The 16,281-nt window shown below is 39.5% G+C and overlaps 1 protein-coding gene across 9 annotated transcripts in view; it reads right to left on the bottom strand.

The window, feature by feature from the left end:
* Window positions 1-527: 527 nt before the first annotated feature.
* The window catches only part of MAP9 (microtubule associated protein 9), a 36,991-nt gene continuing 21,237 nt past the window's right edge, over window positions 528-16,281 (bottom strand). For 6 of the 9 annotated variants that reach the window (XM_080674732.1, XM_080674736.1, XM_080674737.1 and 3 more), the window contains exons 14-15: window positions 15,025-15,138; window positions 528-1,087 (exon numbers count right to left, since the gene is read on the bottom strand). In XM_080674732.1, coding sequence (XP_080530858.1) covers window positions 1,070-1,087; window positions 15,025-15,138 — 132 coding nt within the window. In that variant the 3' untranslated portion in view covers window positions 528-1,069. Of the gene's footprint in view, window positions 1,088-7,752; window positions 15,139-16,281 lie in introns of those variants that run through there. The other 3 variants (XR_013960921.1, XR_013960922.1, XM_080674739.1) reach the window with 3 other exon arrangements.

Raw genomic sequence — 16,281 nt, 5'->3', positions numbered from 1 at the left:
TGGTCACCCCTAACTGTCCTCCCCTGCAGGCCTGGTCACCCCCAACTGCCCTCCCCTGCTGGCCCAGTCACCCCTAACTTCCCTCCCTTGCCGGCCTGGTTGCCCCTAACTTCCCTCCCCTGCTGGCCTGGTCACCCCCAACTGCCCTCCCCTGCAGGCCTGATCGCCCACAACTGCCCTCCCCTGCCAGTCATCTTGTGATGGCCATCTTGTGTCCACATGTGGGCGGCTATCTTTGACCACACAGGGTGGCCATCTTGTGTGTTGGAGTGATGGTCAATTTGCATATTAACTCTTTATTATATAGGTTGGTGACATGCTCTGGCCTATATCTGGCAATGTGTCCTGTGCACAGTGACACCCTGCAGTTGAACAACATCCAGCTGATCCCCACACCTGTGGTGGACCATCCACTCCCACCAAACATATTTGTTGAAAAGAAAATGTCAATCTGAATGGGTTGCATATTCTTTTTGATTTTATGCTTTAATTTAGGAAAGTGACAACACTGTCAAATGTGTGTGTTTAAGTATATTTCATTTATATGATTAAATTTTTAAAATGTTTATTGAACTATAAATCCAAGAATATAAGATTTAGAATGAGGACAGTAACAAGAAATTATCACTACCGAATTCATCTCTGTCTCATTTGATATTATCAACCAAATTCACCAGAGATGGGAAATGGTAAGAAGTGAGAAGGTGTGTTATAATTAATATGATATAAATTTTTTTAAAAAAAACAGTGCTGTTTTGTATATGATACACATGTCAATCATGAATCAATAGGCATTTTTATCATGGCAATGGTATCCTGTTGCTACTGTCTTTACCCCTGATCCACAGAATCACCATGTCCCACCGCTGTTGAATCAAGACCACCAAAGAGCTCACGGTAGTTATAGCCACAGTCAGCGTCTTCTTCCACTTCAAAAATCAGGAAGGATGACTTGAGTCACGAGTCCCGTTCTGACACTAACAGCCATTCACAGTCGACTTGCGCTGAGTAGTTGTTATAACCAAACTGCGCATGTGAGTAAAGGTCTCTCTGGATTTGGATTCTGCCTTCAGTCGGCCACTGCACTCTGTCCAGAGGGGGAAAAAAAAGAAACAAGTAAGCTCAGGGAGCTTTAACGGGTCCGATTTCAAATTCAGTGAAGTCTAACCATTCTCTAACTTCTAAATTTAGAAGTTATTTCTATCTGAAGGCATTATAATTCAATTTTATTGAAAACTTGAAGAAAATGGCATAGTTTAAAAAAAATGACAAAGTATTTCAAGAAGTTTCTTTTTTTGTTTATCTGTTTCAGTGCACAACTGTATTGTTATGAATTACTCAAATATTCTTAGGTGATCCTGTGAGTTCTGTGGGTTCCTACAGATGGCTCAAAATAATAAATCTGGAATTTTCCAACCATGAAAAAAAAGGGTGCGAGTCTGCGGGACAAAATTTTTAAGGATGAACATTTGACTATTATATGCAAGAGGTATGATTTTTATAGGCCCTGAGAAAAATTCTATGAGGAGAAAACAATAGGCAGCATGGGGCAATTGCTTATGAGTGCTTTTGAAATATGTCATTTAACATGGTCCCTTTAAAAGAAGATTTTTAAATAGAATAAACACACTTTCTGCATGTATCCCAATTCATTTGCCAAGTCAAAAAAGTATAAACAGTAGTTCAGCATGTCAGCAATATCATCTTTAAATCAACTAAAAATACTGCCAGCTGCCAGAGCATCTTCTACAGAATTCAGGGAAATGGAAAATGAAGTTCAGCAAGACAGATAAAAAGAAGGGGAGAGAAGCCCAGCAGTGGCCTTCGGTTTAATTTGGAAAGGCAAGGTTGTTTATTTCCTGGTAAAGTATTAAATTCCAGGACAGGTCCTGTAATTTGAGCTATGCATGCTTTTAGTGGGCATTCTAATTTAATTTAGATCAAAATAATTTCCTTTCTAATGAGCTTAATAATTTGGTTTTTAAATGGCATGGACAAATAGTGTGAGGATTTGTACTACGGAAAAGTCCTCCCAGAGCATGCCATGTTTTAAAACGTTACTTTCTTTCCACAGTGCACCTTCTTTTCTGTATTACAGCTGTATCCTCTGAGCAAATACACAGGTTTTTTTGGGTTTTTTTTACTGGAAAGGTTTGTTTCCTACAATTCGTTTATTTAAAACTGTAACAATACCATTGCTACCTGATTAAACTAAAATTGGACCTACAAGAAATCAGATATACTGTCAGAAGAAAACAAGATTCTCCAAATAAAGTCCATTTCCAATGGATTGGGACAGTATTGCTTGAGGAAACATAGCCATAAAGCTATATTAAAGCATATTTCCAATCACCTGGTTTCAAAATTCATAAAAAAAAGAGCTATATTCACCTCTGTTCTCTAAGAAATACACTAGACAATTTTGCTCTTTATCCTAAGCCTTCTTTTACAAAGGATTTGAAGTAGCTCATGGAAATGTGTGAATTTTACAAGGAAGAAGTTGGGAGTGAAAGAAACTTCTAGCAAAATAAGTGAAAGTGTAATGGCAAAAAAGAAGACATTAGCTTCTTTTTTATTTATCTTCCTAGTGGTTTCTAATTAAGCAACTCTCCTGTATAAAAAAAAAAACAACATATACTTTTATACAATCAAACACATCTGGAAGCTACCTTTATTACATTTATGACCAATTTCATTTGCTGTCCTGTCTCATGGATGAGAATAATAATCACTTACTTGAAAGTTGACATTTTCTTTCTTTTTTGATGTGGGGGTAGTTTAAGCTAAGACATTCAGCCAGTGATAAAAATTTGGATGGCGCCGAAACCGGTTTGGCTCAGTGGATAGAGCGTCGGCCTGCGGACTGAAAGGTCCCAGGTTCGATTCCGGTCAAGGGCATGTACCTTGGTTGCGGCACGTCCCCAGTGGGGGGTGTGCAGGAGGCAGCTGATCGATGTTTCTCTCTCATCGATGTTTCTAACTCTCTATCCCTCTCCTTTCCTCTCTGTAAAAAAAAAAAAAAAAATCAATAAAATATATTAAAAAAAAAAAAATTTGGATGGCATGCATCCATAGTATTTATATATTTTACTTTCCTTGAAAATGTTTCCTTCAACATAAAAATAATATGTGTGGATATATTTATTTAAACCATTTTCTGTAATTACATATGATTATATAGTGAATTGTAATTATTTAAATGAATTTCCAAATAAACATATTTGTTACTTAGGGAATTTTTTCAAAAGCCGTGCATTTTTGTCTGTAAATAAAAATTTTGTCTGTGCATAAAATTCCAAACAAACATGTATTATTGCTTAGTTTTATGGTTGGTTAATATAATACTTTTTTGTATTTGTTTTAAGCAGGGCCAGAAATGTGTATCCTTAACATGAAAGATCCTTGAGAGGCATCAACTATTCATGATATACAGGCATTGCATTTTAATTTATTACTCAAAATATTTTTTTCTTATTAAATTGTGCTTGCTGAGGGGGAAAATACTAGCATTATTGTCAGAATGGCATAGATAATTTTCACCTAAATTAGTTTATTTCTATAATAGGAATTGCCTTTAAAAGCACATGAAGCATCTCTTTCATTTTTGTTAAATATTGCAAATAAACTATAAATACTTCATCTTAAAAACAAATAATCTCAACCTTGACCCTACATCCCTTCAGCTATGATAACCCCTCCCAATTTTGTTCCCAATTACAGCAAAGCCTATATATAGAGAGAGATTAATACTTCTAAATCAATTTCCTGTTTCCCCTTCTTTCTTTAGAAACTCTCTAATCAGGTCTTCATCCCATCTCCCTGTTGAAATCATAATTATAGGCTACATTGACTTCTGTTTTACCAAATGGGTCAATGGTCAGGATACTGATCATGTGATCTATCAGAAAGATTTGACACTGTGAATCATTCTTCTTCTTGAAATACTTTATTCCATTGATTTCCATGGAATCCACCTCTCCAGGATTTATTCTTACCACTCTGGACCATATTTCTCAGTCTCATGTGTTCTGTCTTTTCCTCTTTCTTACCTCTAAATGTTGGGTCACCCTAGATACCATAGAGAGTCAGAGGGGCGGGCTGTGGGGCTGTGTAGAGGGTGCAGGTGTGCTGGAATACACCAACTCCCCTGGATGTGTGGGTGCTATTTCCAGCATGGGAAGGCAGGCTGAGGCTGTGGTATCTTCAGACTTCCTGAGGTGTCCTGCAGACCCTCCTCCACTCCCCACTGACCCTGATACCTTAGACAGTCAGGGAGACAGGGGAGTCTCCCCATGGGCCAAGATGGCATGGGGGAAGGGGTTGCACTGAGGGCACCAAGGACTAGAAAGTTGAATGGGTAGGGCCCCAGTACCCAAAATAGCAAGTTAACTGGATAGGCAAAAAATAAAAAAATAAAAAAATAAAGGCCTCCCCTACTTATCCCTATAAGAACCACAGACCTGATGAGCAGGAAGAGGAGATGGTCTTTGAAACATCTTTGAGTCCACCATTCTCCCACATCTGCACCTGAATAAACCTCTTTCCTTTTGCATCAGCATCTGTCTCAATTTTCGGCAGGCAGCCAAACCCACTTGTTTGGTATCACTAGTATTTTGTCTGGGATCCTCTTTTCTTCTCTACTATACTCACTCTCTAGGTAATCTCATCTAATCCCATCACTTTATACCATACCATCTGTATGTTGGTGATGCCCAAATTTATCATTCTAGAGCTTTTCTCCTTTGATTTTAATATCCAAACTTGCTACATCTCTTTGGGAATTAACATTTACAAAAAAGAACTCTTTATTTCCCTCCCAAACTTGACTTCCCAGTGTTCCTAATTTGATAAATAACACCACTATTCAGTTGCTCAGCCCATCCTTCTTTCCCCCCTCTACACTTTCATCTCTTCTAACCTATCAGTAAATCCTACAGCTTCTCCCTTAAAACACAACTGGAATTTGATGACATACACCACTATCATCTTCCGCCTGAACAATTGCAAATGCTTCCCAATACCTCATTCTTGCTCCCTAAAGTCCACCCAACTGTCTATGGAAACTTTCTATATTAAGATCTCGTGAGGTTGCCGCTAATTCTCCAATTTTATATTATGATTTTTATAATGAAATCTAAGTCTGTGTCATGTTCCATGAAGCCCTATAGGTCCCAGTGCTGTTCCTCCAGGTACTCACATCGTTTGTCATTCACTCCTTTTAGGTTTTTGCTTAGAATTATTCTCTTCAGACAGAGCTCTGATAATCCTACACATTAGCCTCTATTTCCCTACCTTACCCTGGTAAGAGATGATTGTATTTAGAACTGATGGACATTACAGTATGTACTTGTTTGTTTGTTCAGTGTTTCTTTTCCCAACTAGAATATAAACTACAAAGGGCAGGAACTTTGCTTTATTATCCATACAGTTATACTCACTACATAGATTAACACTTGGCATATCCAGTCCAATTACTGGGCTTTCATATTATACAGAATATTGTAGAAATCATTCCTGTATCTTACAACTGCTAATTTTTTCCCCATGAACATCACAAGGTTAATTATTTTAAAAAGATAAATGTATAAACATACAAAAATACAAGTGAACATTAATTATTCTCTGGAAATGGATTGGTTTGATCCTATCTTTTTAAACCAAAGGATTTTATTATTATGCATGGTTACTGCAATTCTACCAAAAATCCTAATTTTGTTTTCAAAGCTTAAAAAGAACCTGAAACTTATCTCAAAAAAATTAAGTGGAAAAAATATCCAAGAAAAAGTCTGAAAGTTATTAGAAGGTTTAGGTGAATTGTTGCTTTGTTTCTCAGCAGTCAGTCTAGGTCTAAGCCCATCAGCATATGACATTCTCCTAGCATCTGTAATTGAGTCAGTGATTGGTCATCTGGTATGAGAAAGTTGATCAGACCATAAAAGACATATTCTATAATAAGGGGTGAAGTTTTCTCTATATTTTTCCTATAAATTAACGGGTAAGCTTTTTTTTTGTTGTTCATTTGTTTGTTTTGCTGTGCAATTTTTAAAAATTGGGGTAAATTTTACCATTGCAACCATTCTTAAGTTTACAGTTCATAGTGTTAAACACATTTACATTATTTTGCTATGAATCTCCAGTAATCTTTTCATCTTGCAGAGCTGAAATTCTATGCCCATTAACTAACTCCCATTCCATGTCTTATAGTTCTGGAAGTATAACAATATTTCTAACTTTATTTATGAAATTTGTTTTATTTACCAATAGCACTGATATGACCTTACAGAGTGACCCATGACATCCTTGCATACACACTGCAGCAAAAAAGTTAATTCTCAGACTGTGACCCTCTTGAGTGACTACCTCAAAGCCTGTGTTCCATAATCTGCTAGGTTTTCTGATATTCTAACACTGACTACAACATGTTTGAGTAACTCCTTAAATATTATAAATTCTTTATTCATTTTATAGATTTAATAAGGTCCCATCTCTAATAACAAGGATATTGAATGCAAGGATGTTTACTGTATTATTACTTATTATAGTAAACATTTGTCAGAAGACAAATTGCCCAAAAATGTTAAATTATATAGTTACAGCATCAAACATTACTCCACTGCAACCTACATCCCTGCTATTAAAAAGGTGTGATAATGTGGAAATATGTTCATTACATATTGTTGAGTAGAAACCCCTGGTTACCAATTGTGTAGTTTAATTTCTATGTTAAAGAATAAAAAATGTTATGCATATATGCATGTATGTGCATGTGTTCTGTATTATACATGCACACACATATATACATATAGGTAGCATGGAGAGAGGCACAAAAACAGGGAGACAGGGAGAAAAATAGAGAAAATCCTATCTACCTTCACATTCAGCTTAATTTCAGAACAGGAAAATGCACTGGTAACTAAAAACTGGAGGAGTATATAATATATTAACTATGATTGTCTTTAGGGGATGGGAATGTATGTAACTTTTACTATTTCTATTTTTCAATTATTTGATAATTATATAATCTTACATTACCTTTGTAGTTTGTGTAATGTTTTAAGTAAAAAAAAAAAAAGTTTTATATCCAAATTCTCAGTCATCTATACTAATAAAAGGGTAATATGTTAATTAGACCAGACGTCTTCCAGATGACCTTCTGGACGTACTTCCAGACAAAGCCATGGTGGTTGGGCTGAGGCAGAGTGGTTAGGGATGATCAAGCCGGCAGGGGAGAGCAGTTAGGGGGATCAGGCTGGCAGGGGAGAGCAGCTAGGGGGATCAGGCCATCAGGGGAGAGTAGCTAGGGCAATCAGGCCGGCCAGGGAGAGCAGTTAGGGGGATCAGGCCGGCAGGGGAGAGCAGTTAGGGGGATCAGGCCATCAGGGGAGAGCAGCTAGGGTGATCAGGCCGGCCAGGGAGAGCAGTTAGGGGGATCAGGCCGGCAGGCAGGTGAGCGGTTAGGAACCAGCAGTCCTGATTGCGAGAGGGATGTCTGACTGCCAGTTTGGGCCCAATCCACAGGGATCCCTGCGGGATTGGGCCTAAACCAGCAGTCGGACATCCCCCGAGAGGTCCCAGGCTAGAGAGGCTGCAAGCTGGGCTGAGGGACCCTCCTCCCGCTATGCACAAATTTCGTGCACTGGGCCTCTAGTTTCTAATAAAAGATATATCAATATAATATCATTATTTCATCTTTAGCCCACAAGTAAAATTCATACCACATTTCTTAATATTATGAAATTAAATTTTGGCAGTCAATAAATAATATCACCCAATAAAATAAATCTTGAATGGTTCACTTTAATTAAGCATTAATGAAAATACTAGGGGCTTGGTGCACGAAATTCGTGCACTGGGGGGGGGGGGTCTCCTCAGCCCAGCCTGCCCCCTCTCACATACTGGGAGCCCTCAGGGGATGTCCTACTGACAGCTTAGGCCCACTCCCCATAGGAGGCGACTGGGCTGATCAGGGAAAGGCACCAGCCCCATTACCCCGCTGCTGCAGCCACTGCCAGTCACCGCAGCCACCAAGGTGTTTTCATCAACACAGACTCTGGTCCCTTCACCATGAAAAAATGACAACTTTCTTTAGGCATTTTCAAGATGTGTCTTTCATAGGATATGGCATTTCTTTCTTTCTTTTTTTTATCCTCACCTGAGGATATGTTCCCATTGATTTTTAGAGAATGTGGAAGAGAAAGGGAAAGACAGAGAGAAACATCAAAGTGAGAGGAACACTTTGATTGGTTGCCTCCTGCATGAGCCCTGACTTGGGCCCCAGCCAGGGAGGAGCCTGCAACCTAGGTACATGCCCTTGATCAGAATCTAACCCAGACCCTGTGCTTGGCAGACCTAGGCATTATCCACTGAGCCAAACTGGCTAGGGCAGGATATGACATTTCTTAGCCCTCCAGCAGCGGACCTTCGTTTTTTTCTCCAGGAGTGTGGTGGAAAAGCCCTAGATCACCTTTTTGGATTCTTATACCCAAGTTACTAAGAATATTACCAGTGGCATACAGGGAGCTTAGCCAATGAGCGTCAGAAAAGATGTTTCCTCTGTAGTTCAGACCTATCTCCTCCAATCTCCAGCTCCACCCGTGCCAAGGCCTAAAGCCTCGGGGACTGGGCAGGGGCCCCCCAGTTCCCTCCAATCACCGTCTCAGCCCCTGCCAAGGCCTAAAGCCTCCAGCCCTGGGCAGGGGACCCCCAGCTCGCTCCGATTGCCCGGCTCCGCCCCCGGCCAAGGCCGCAAGCCTCTGGCCCAGGCTCAGGCCCTGGGCGGGGGACCCGCAGCTCGCTCTGATCACCCGGCTCCGCCCCTGGCCAAGGTCGCAAGCCTCTGGCCCAGGCTCGGGCCCTGGGCGGGGGACCCGCAGCTCGCTCCCATCGCCCGGCTCTGCCCCCAAGCCAAGGCCGGCAAGGGCAGGCGGAAAGCTTGGCTTCCTCCATTGCCAGGGAAACCCAAGTCTCCCTCCTGCTCTCCGTGGCCACAGCCATCTTGGTTGGGTTTATTTGCATATCCGCTCCTGACTGGCTTGTGGGTGTGGCTTGTTGTAGTGGAGGTACAGTCAATTTGCACATTACTCTTTTATTAGATAGGATGCTAGATAAAAAAGCAGACATTAAATACATCTCCTCAAATAATTCTTAACATCCCAAGTTCAACAACCAAGAATTGTGTTCACCCGAGTTAACATTCTACAATTACTTGTAACATATATACTTTAAAATAATCAAATCACCTGGAATTTTAAAGTAAGAGAATTCAGAGGTCTCTGAGAGTTAAGCATTTTTTATTCTGTGAGTCAATGTACTTAGAAGGCAGGAAAATTGATGTTTGCTTTGTGTAGAATGAAAGCATATGGGTTTAATTACTTTTAAATGTAGCACTCCTGAAATCAGAGCCAAGATTAAATGAGGAAAATATGTTTCCTGTACTAGTTTACTCTTGGGAACTATTTTGACTAGCATGCAATTTTTCCTATTTTGTGAAATTCCTTTTCTCTACTGTATCTTAGCCCATGACCCAGGACTTAAACTTTAGTATTTCTTCACAGTATAAGTGGTAGGGTAAGTGCCCTGCTTGATCTGGTGGGTAGTTATGGAGATAGTGGAAAAATAAGGGCACATCTGAGAGGATAAAATTCAACCAATAATGACCAGTTACAAAAATTAGTCTGGACGTTTTATCAGATTATCAAAACTGTAAATGGTGGGCAGAGTACAACTGGGAAGCCTGATACCTGAGTTCTAATCCAGATTTCTTATAGTGGTTGTGTGAGCTCGGGCAAGTCAAAGTCTTTGGGAATCAGTTTCTTCAATTTAGAAAAAAAGTTTGGGTCATGATTATTAAATTATTAACATTCCTTTTAGATGAATACTTATGTCACTCTAAATTGCATACAACTGTGGACACCTAACTACTTTCAGATACTGCTTTGGCAACAGTGAAAAATATCCGTTTCAATACTATTTAAAAGAGTAAGTGCACTACTAACACTTGAAAAATACGATACTCTATAAACCACTAGAATATTGTTATCCCTGATCATTTAATTTCTTTCATTTAGAAAACTTTAACCTGCTTCTGATATAAAATGCTGTGTTGTTTACTTATGTAACACTATTATTTTCTTGATTATTGAAACTTAAATTCTGCATAAAAATTACTTTTTATTACTAATACTTAAATTTCTAGGGAAATGTTTTTTGGTAATATTTTAAAATATTCATTAAATTTCTATTTCCTTTACTTTGAAGTGTCAGCATTCTTTAAGTGATAATACAATGTAATAATCTGAAAATCTATAGGCTTACCCTATGTTAATTTGAATTAAAATTCCCTTATATTATAAATTAATGAAAACTTAATCAGCAAATTTCTACATCAGCGATTTTCAATCTTTTTTATCTCATGGCACACATAAACTAATTACTAAAACTCTGCAGTACACCAAAAAATATATATGTTTTGCCAATCTGACAAAAAAAAAATTTTTATTCATTCACACTGGATGGCTGTCATAGTGTTGGCTGTTGTCATTATTTGACAATCTAAGGGAAAAGAGGTCAGTGTCCCTGACTAAATAGGGACATGTTTTAAAAATTCTTGTGGCACACTAGTTAAAAACCACTGATGTACATTGATATTTGAGACTTTTAAAGGAAATATGGGGTAACCATATCCTTTAAATAGATGAATATATTCAAGAGACTATTACCAGGCTTGATTCTCCCCTTGAAATCTCAGAAGGTAAAGAGTACTATATTTTTGCCTAGCTCCCAAAAGTCAGCTTTATTTCTGCTACAGGAGAAGAGTTGACTTCATTCAACAAGATAATTCAATCAGTACTGGTTGCTATAAGCAGGAATTTGTATATATATATATTTTAACCAAAGTAAGACAAAAGTATTCTTTTGAAGGAAATTGCTTGTTGGATCTTTGCAAACATCTCAATTTCCCTTTATATCCTACCTCACAAGCAATGCTAAGAAATTAGATTTCTTTTTAGGAGGTCCCTAAGTACAGGTCACCTCCATATTCTCTTTTGAGTGCTATGACCTACCAGGGGTCCTCAAACGGCGGCCTGCCGAGGACCTTTATCCGGCCCGCCGGGTGCCGCTGCCTGTCCTGCTTAGCAGCCAACTCATCCCGGGCCGGCAGTGTGCATAGGAATTTGTTCAGTTTTTTTTTTAAACTATAGTCCGGCCCTCCAACGGTCTGAGGGACAGTGAACTGGCCCCCTGTTTAAAAAGTTTGAGGACCCCTGTGACTGACCAGGAAAGCAAAGATTTCTTCTTATGTATGTCAAATAGCCATTATCATCCCCATCTATGTTAACCTTCTCATATATACGAAATAGGGAAATATAGGGCTCATGGTAGTCAATAATGAAAAAATGAACATCTATTAAGCCATATGTGCCATATGCTTTACATTAATTAACTTCATTCAATTCTGACAACTTAGAGGTGATAATGGTAACCCACTGAATGTGATAATGTAGAAGAAAATGATCAGGAAGCTGAAATAAATATTAATGTGAAATCTATGACACATTTACGATCTCACAGCCATAAAAGTAGCTATCCTTTTTTTCTATGTTTCCTTTTATTTCCAGGAATTTGCAATATCTTTTTAGCTCTGAACAGCTAATTTGTTACAATAAGCACTTAACAATCTATTCTGGTAGGCACTGTGTTTGGTACTATGGGGGACACACAGATGAGTAAGAGGCCCTAAATTCCATGTTGATAATACATGTTGCTGGGAATAATGTCAACTTCATGAAGTATTCTCCTAGTTCAGGCTGTATAAAAATGTTGTTTATTTGTCTGTAGCACTGATGTGACCTTACAAAGGAATCCATGACATCTTTCTTACCTTGCATATTCACTGTACCAAGATAAATTCTCAGACTGTGACTATCTTCCTGAGTAACTATCTCAACGCCTATGTTCCATAACCTGCTGGGTTTTCTAACATTCTAATACTAAATACAAAGCATTTGACTAAATCCTTAAATATTATGAATTTTGTTTTTATTTTATAGATGTCTACAGCTATTTCTTAAGTGAAAGATAATCTCTGGATAATAATACGTAATTGTAGGATCTGAGAGGTAAAATGTGTTTGTAAGATTGTTATAACACAGAGGGCTTGAGAAAATTCTCTGAGGCCACATGAGAGCATGAAATGGGCATAAGGCTTCTGGAGGGTGACCCACTTAATCAGGTCTATCTAATTCAACTCAGTCACATGCTCAGAGTGTAGCAACTTATTTGATTTCTCTGAGTCTCAGTATTTTTATCTGCAAAATGGGACTAATAATACCTACCCTGATGAGTTGTTGTAAAAGATGGAAATAACATTTGCAAAGATCCAGCGGAGAGAATAAAATAGGTGCTTAATAAATAATAACTGCTTTTCTCATCCATTATTGCATTGCACGTTGGCTAACATAGCATTTCAACTCCAAGAGTGTTCACTTGGTCTGTGATAAACTAGCTGACCAGTTCAAGTATGAGTCCAATTAATACAAGGATATGCAGAGATCTAATAAGTAAAAACTGATTGGACATTTTCTACAAATTACTTTCCTATACAGCTGTTTTCCAAATACAAGATGCAAGACTCTGGATTAGTTAAAGAACAAAAATTGCCTTTATCACCTTTATGGCTTTAGTTTGGAAAATAATCTATACTAATAATTGAGAAATATGCAAATTATCCGTTACAGTGTCACGTCATGACCGGATCAGCAGGCTGTGGCCAAGGCCCGAGGTAGGATAGGATACGATAGGAGGGGATAAGAAAGGAGAGGGAGAGGAAGGCAGGTCTGCATGCAGACTGGCCAAGAGGAGAAACAGAAATACAGAAAGGGAACAAGAAAAAGATGCAGGAATGGAAAAGGGAAGGAAATGCCGGGCTGCACACAGGAGGTGGTGGCGACCAAGGTGGGGGGTGCAGGTGTGCCCAGCGAGGAGTAGGGCGGGGCCCCGCCCAGATGCAGGAGGAGGGCAGTGGCCCCCGGCATGGGTCCGGGACGGAGTGGGGGACAGTCCAAGGCCTTCTGGGCAGAGGAGCTCCTGCTTCGCAGCAGCAGCAGCGCCCAGGCCGCTCGGGCCTCAGCCACCCTCGCTGGGCCAGGCGTCCCAGGCAGGGAATGGGAGGTCAGTGGAGGGGAGATCAGGGAAGGGGGTGGCGGCGAACACCTGGCCGGGGCTGAGCCCTGGGCTGGGGGTTAACGCCCCCCTGAATGGAGCTTTAAGAAGGGAGGGAGGGTGGGAGGGAAGAACTTTATAAAGGAGTCAGTAGAAAGCAGAGTTAAAGAAGGAAAGAGGATGTGTGAGTGAACTGTAGGAGCTGTAATGAAAATCAAGTATAGTTGTGTACTGGGGACAGATTTTAAAAGTAAGAGTCAGAAAAGAAAAAAGATAAATGATAATGAATAATTCAGCAGGTAGATAGATAGATATTAAAACAGTGGAAGTAAGTAGAGAAGAATGTATGGGAAAGGTAGGATGAGAAAGAAAAGTTTTAAAGAGGAGCCAGTAGAGCTTAAAAGGAGAATGGGAAGAAGGAAGAAATGGGGGAGGGAGCAAAGCAGGTCCAAGGGAGGAAGTGAAGAAAAAAATTAAGGTGGGAAGGAAGGAAAAGGGGAGGAGGGCAGGAGTAAAGATAAAGGAAAGAAGGAATGTGGGGAGGGAAGGAGGGTAGGAGAAAGATGGGAAGAAGGATGATGGAACAGAAGTAGGAAATAAGGAGGAAAAAAAAGTTTATAAATGATGAGTCAGTAGGAAAAAATGTTACATAAAGGAGAGAGAAAAATTGTGTGAGAGGGAGAAGCCAATAAGGAAGTCAAATACAATTGTGTGTGAAGGGGATAAGATTAAAAAAAAAGTTAATAGGGGCGACCAGGCCGGCCGGGGAGGGCAGTTAGGGGTGACCAGGCTGGCAGGGGAGGGCAGTTAAGGGTACCAGAACAGCAGGGGGGGGGGCAGTTAAAGGGATCAGGCAGGCAGAGTGGTTAGGGCAGGCAGGCAGGTGAGCAGTTAGGAGCCAGAGGTCCTGGATTGCGAGAGGGATGTCCAACTGCCAGTTTAGGCCCGATCCCACAGGATGTCAACTGGCAGTTGGACATCCCCTGAGGGCTCCCAGATTGGAGAGGGTGCAGGTCGGGCTGAGGGACTCCCCCCGCCCCGTGCACAAATTTCATGCACCAGACCTCTAGTAATAGTGATAATGACCTTGAACTCTTGCGGAATTTCCATAACTAATGTGTAAGTATATCACCACCATGGAATAGATATTTTTGGTATCACTGAAACAATAAAGCGAGATAAAATTTAAAAAGACAAATTTCAGAGGTCTGCTCATGACAAAGCGCCTGTGATTGTCACATAAGCCTAGAAGAGGTAAAGTTCATTCATATTAAAACAAAAGGCAGAATTCTTAAAATAAAATGCTTCAATGATTAGCATTCTACTGAACTACTCCCTCAGTTGACCAAAACTCTAGCTTACAAAGTGCAAATGCAACTGCTTTGAGCTAAAGATCAATTTTAGAAGAAATAATATATTCATACTTCCCAGCAACCATTCATTTAAAAACCTGAATCTAGATGTACAATCATATAAATTCAATTATTTCCATAATTATTGTATCTAGATGGTTTCCTTTATACTATTGGGAACAAACATACTTAAATAACATAAACAGTATAGTGAAAGTGATCACTGTTCACCTGACTGTAAGAATCCTCAGGACATGATAAAGGGTATTTTAAAAGTAAGAGCATTCTGATGATTAGAGTTTTTCATTTGAGGCAGTTTATCTGTAGTTCAAAAACCACTTTCACTGGTTAAGCTTCCAAAGCATACTTTTCATGATCAGCAGAAGTGGCTGGCATTTAATTTTAAATAAACTATTCTAACTATAAATAACTGGATATGTAGTTTTAAACCTATCGCTAACATTACTGAATTAATAACTAAATAATGTAAGAAGTAGAATTATCAAATCACTTTTGAGAACACAGTTCTGCTTGGAGGACTCCATGGAGGAAGTGCCTCATTTTCAAGAAAGGAGTGACGTTTCTTTCCTTTTCGTTCCATTCTTTCCTGCCTTTCTTTCTTTTCCTAAAGAGAAAAGAGAAAACTATAAATTTATATACATGTATAAACAGAACAAAATAATCCATTATATTTAAATTTCATTTCCTAGTTTAATTGGTTATAAAGAAATAGCAACTAGGGAATATTGCTAATTTATAAGTATACGTACTACCAATAGGCATTAATGCATCAATTAATTTTTTGAATATTAAAAGTGATATTTAAAAAGAATTATGTAAACCAGGAAAAAAAAAAACCCTGTAATTCCATAACTCAAAGACAATAATTGATCTAAGTTAGTTCTCAGAAGTAAATTTACTGGTTACAAAGGTTGAACAGGCCATGGCAGCAAGGAATACTTCAGATCTTTTACAAACAGTTGAAAATTGAGCCTCATGTTTCTTTGCTTATTTTTAAGTTTGAGCACATTTTTATTTCTTTAGCCCTTTTGTAAATTTTTTGCTCAATTATTTGGGTCATCTTATCTGTATGGGAATCAGAGCTTTTAATTTTTAGCAAGTTACATATTTATATATATAAAACCCTAAGCAACCGGTGAACCGTTCGACTGGTTGCTATGACGTGCACTGACCACCAGGGGGCAGATGCTCAATGCAGGAGCTGCCCCCTGGTGGTCAGTGTGCTCCCACAGTGGGAGCGCCACTCAGCTGACCGACGGGCACCAGACGCCAAGCTCACGGCTGGCGGCGGTGGCAGGCACAGCGGGGTCGGGATGAGCGGGAGTGGCTCAGCGCCCAGTGCAGGCTCAGGCTCCTCGCTTCCCGCACTACTGCATCCCACAGGGGATGTCGGACTGCCGGTTTCCCTGGCCTGCGGGTATCAGGCTGAAACTGGCAGTCCGACATCCCCCGAGGGGTCCCCACCGGTGCACGAATCCGTACACCAGGCCTCTAGTTATCATATAATAAATATTAGCTTTGCAGCAAACATTTTATTTACATTACTTTTAGTCCTTGATTTTTACAAAAAAATAAAATATTTCAGGCACACACAGCAGTTTAAAGAGTAATGTAATCAAAACCTGTGTAGCCTTATGAAATAAAACATGACCAGTACTTTTGTGCACTTCCTCATCTCACCTTCCTTCCTCTCCACCCCAATGAACTAAGCATTACTCTGAACTTGAGGCCTATCATTGCATCTCTT

The sequence above is a fragment of the Plecotus auritus genome (genome assembly GCF_963455305.1).
Source record: "Plecotus auritus genome assembly, chromosome: 6".
Taxonomy (NCBI): domain Eukaryota; kingdom Metazoa; phylum Chordata; class Mammalia; order Chiroptera; family Vespertilionidae; genus Plecotus; species Plecotus auritus.
The sequence above is the reverse complement of the archived record's forward strand: the minus strand, read 5'-3'. Positions and strand labels throughout refer to the sequence as shown.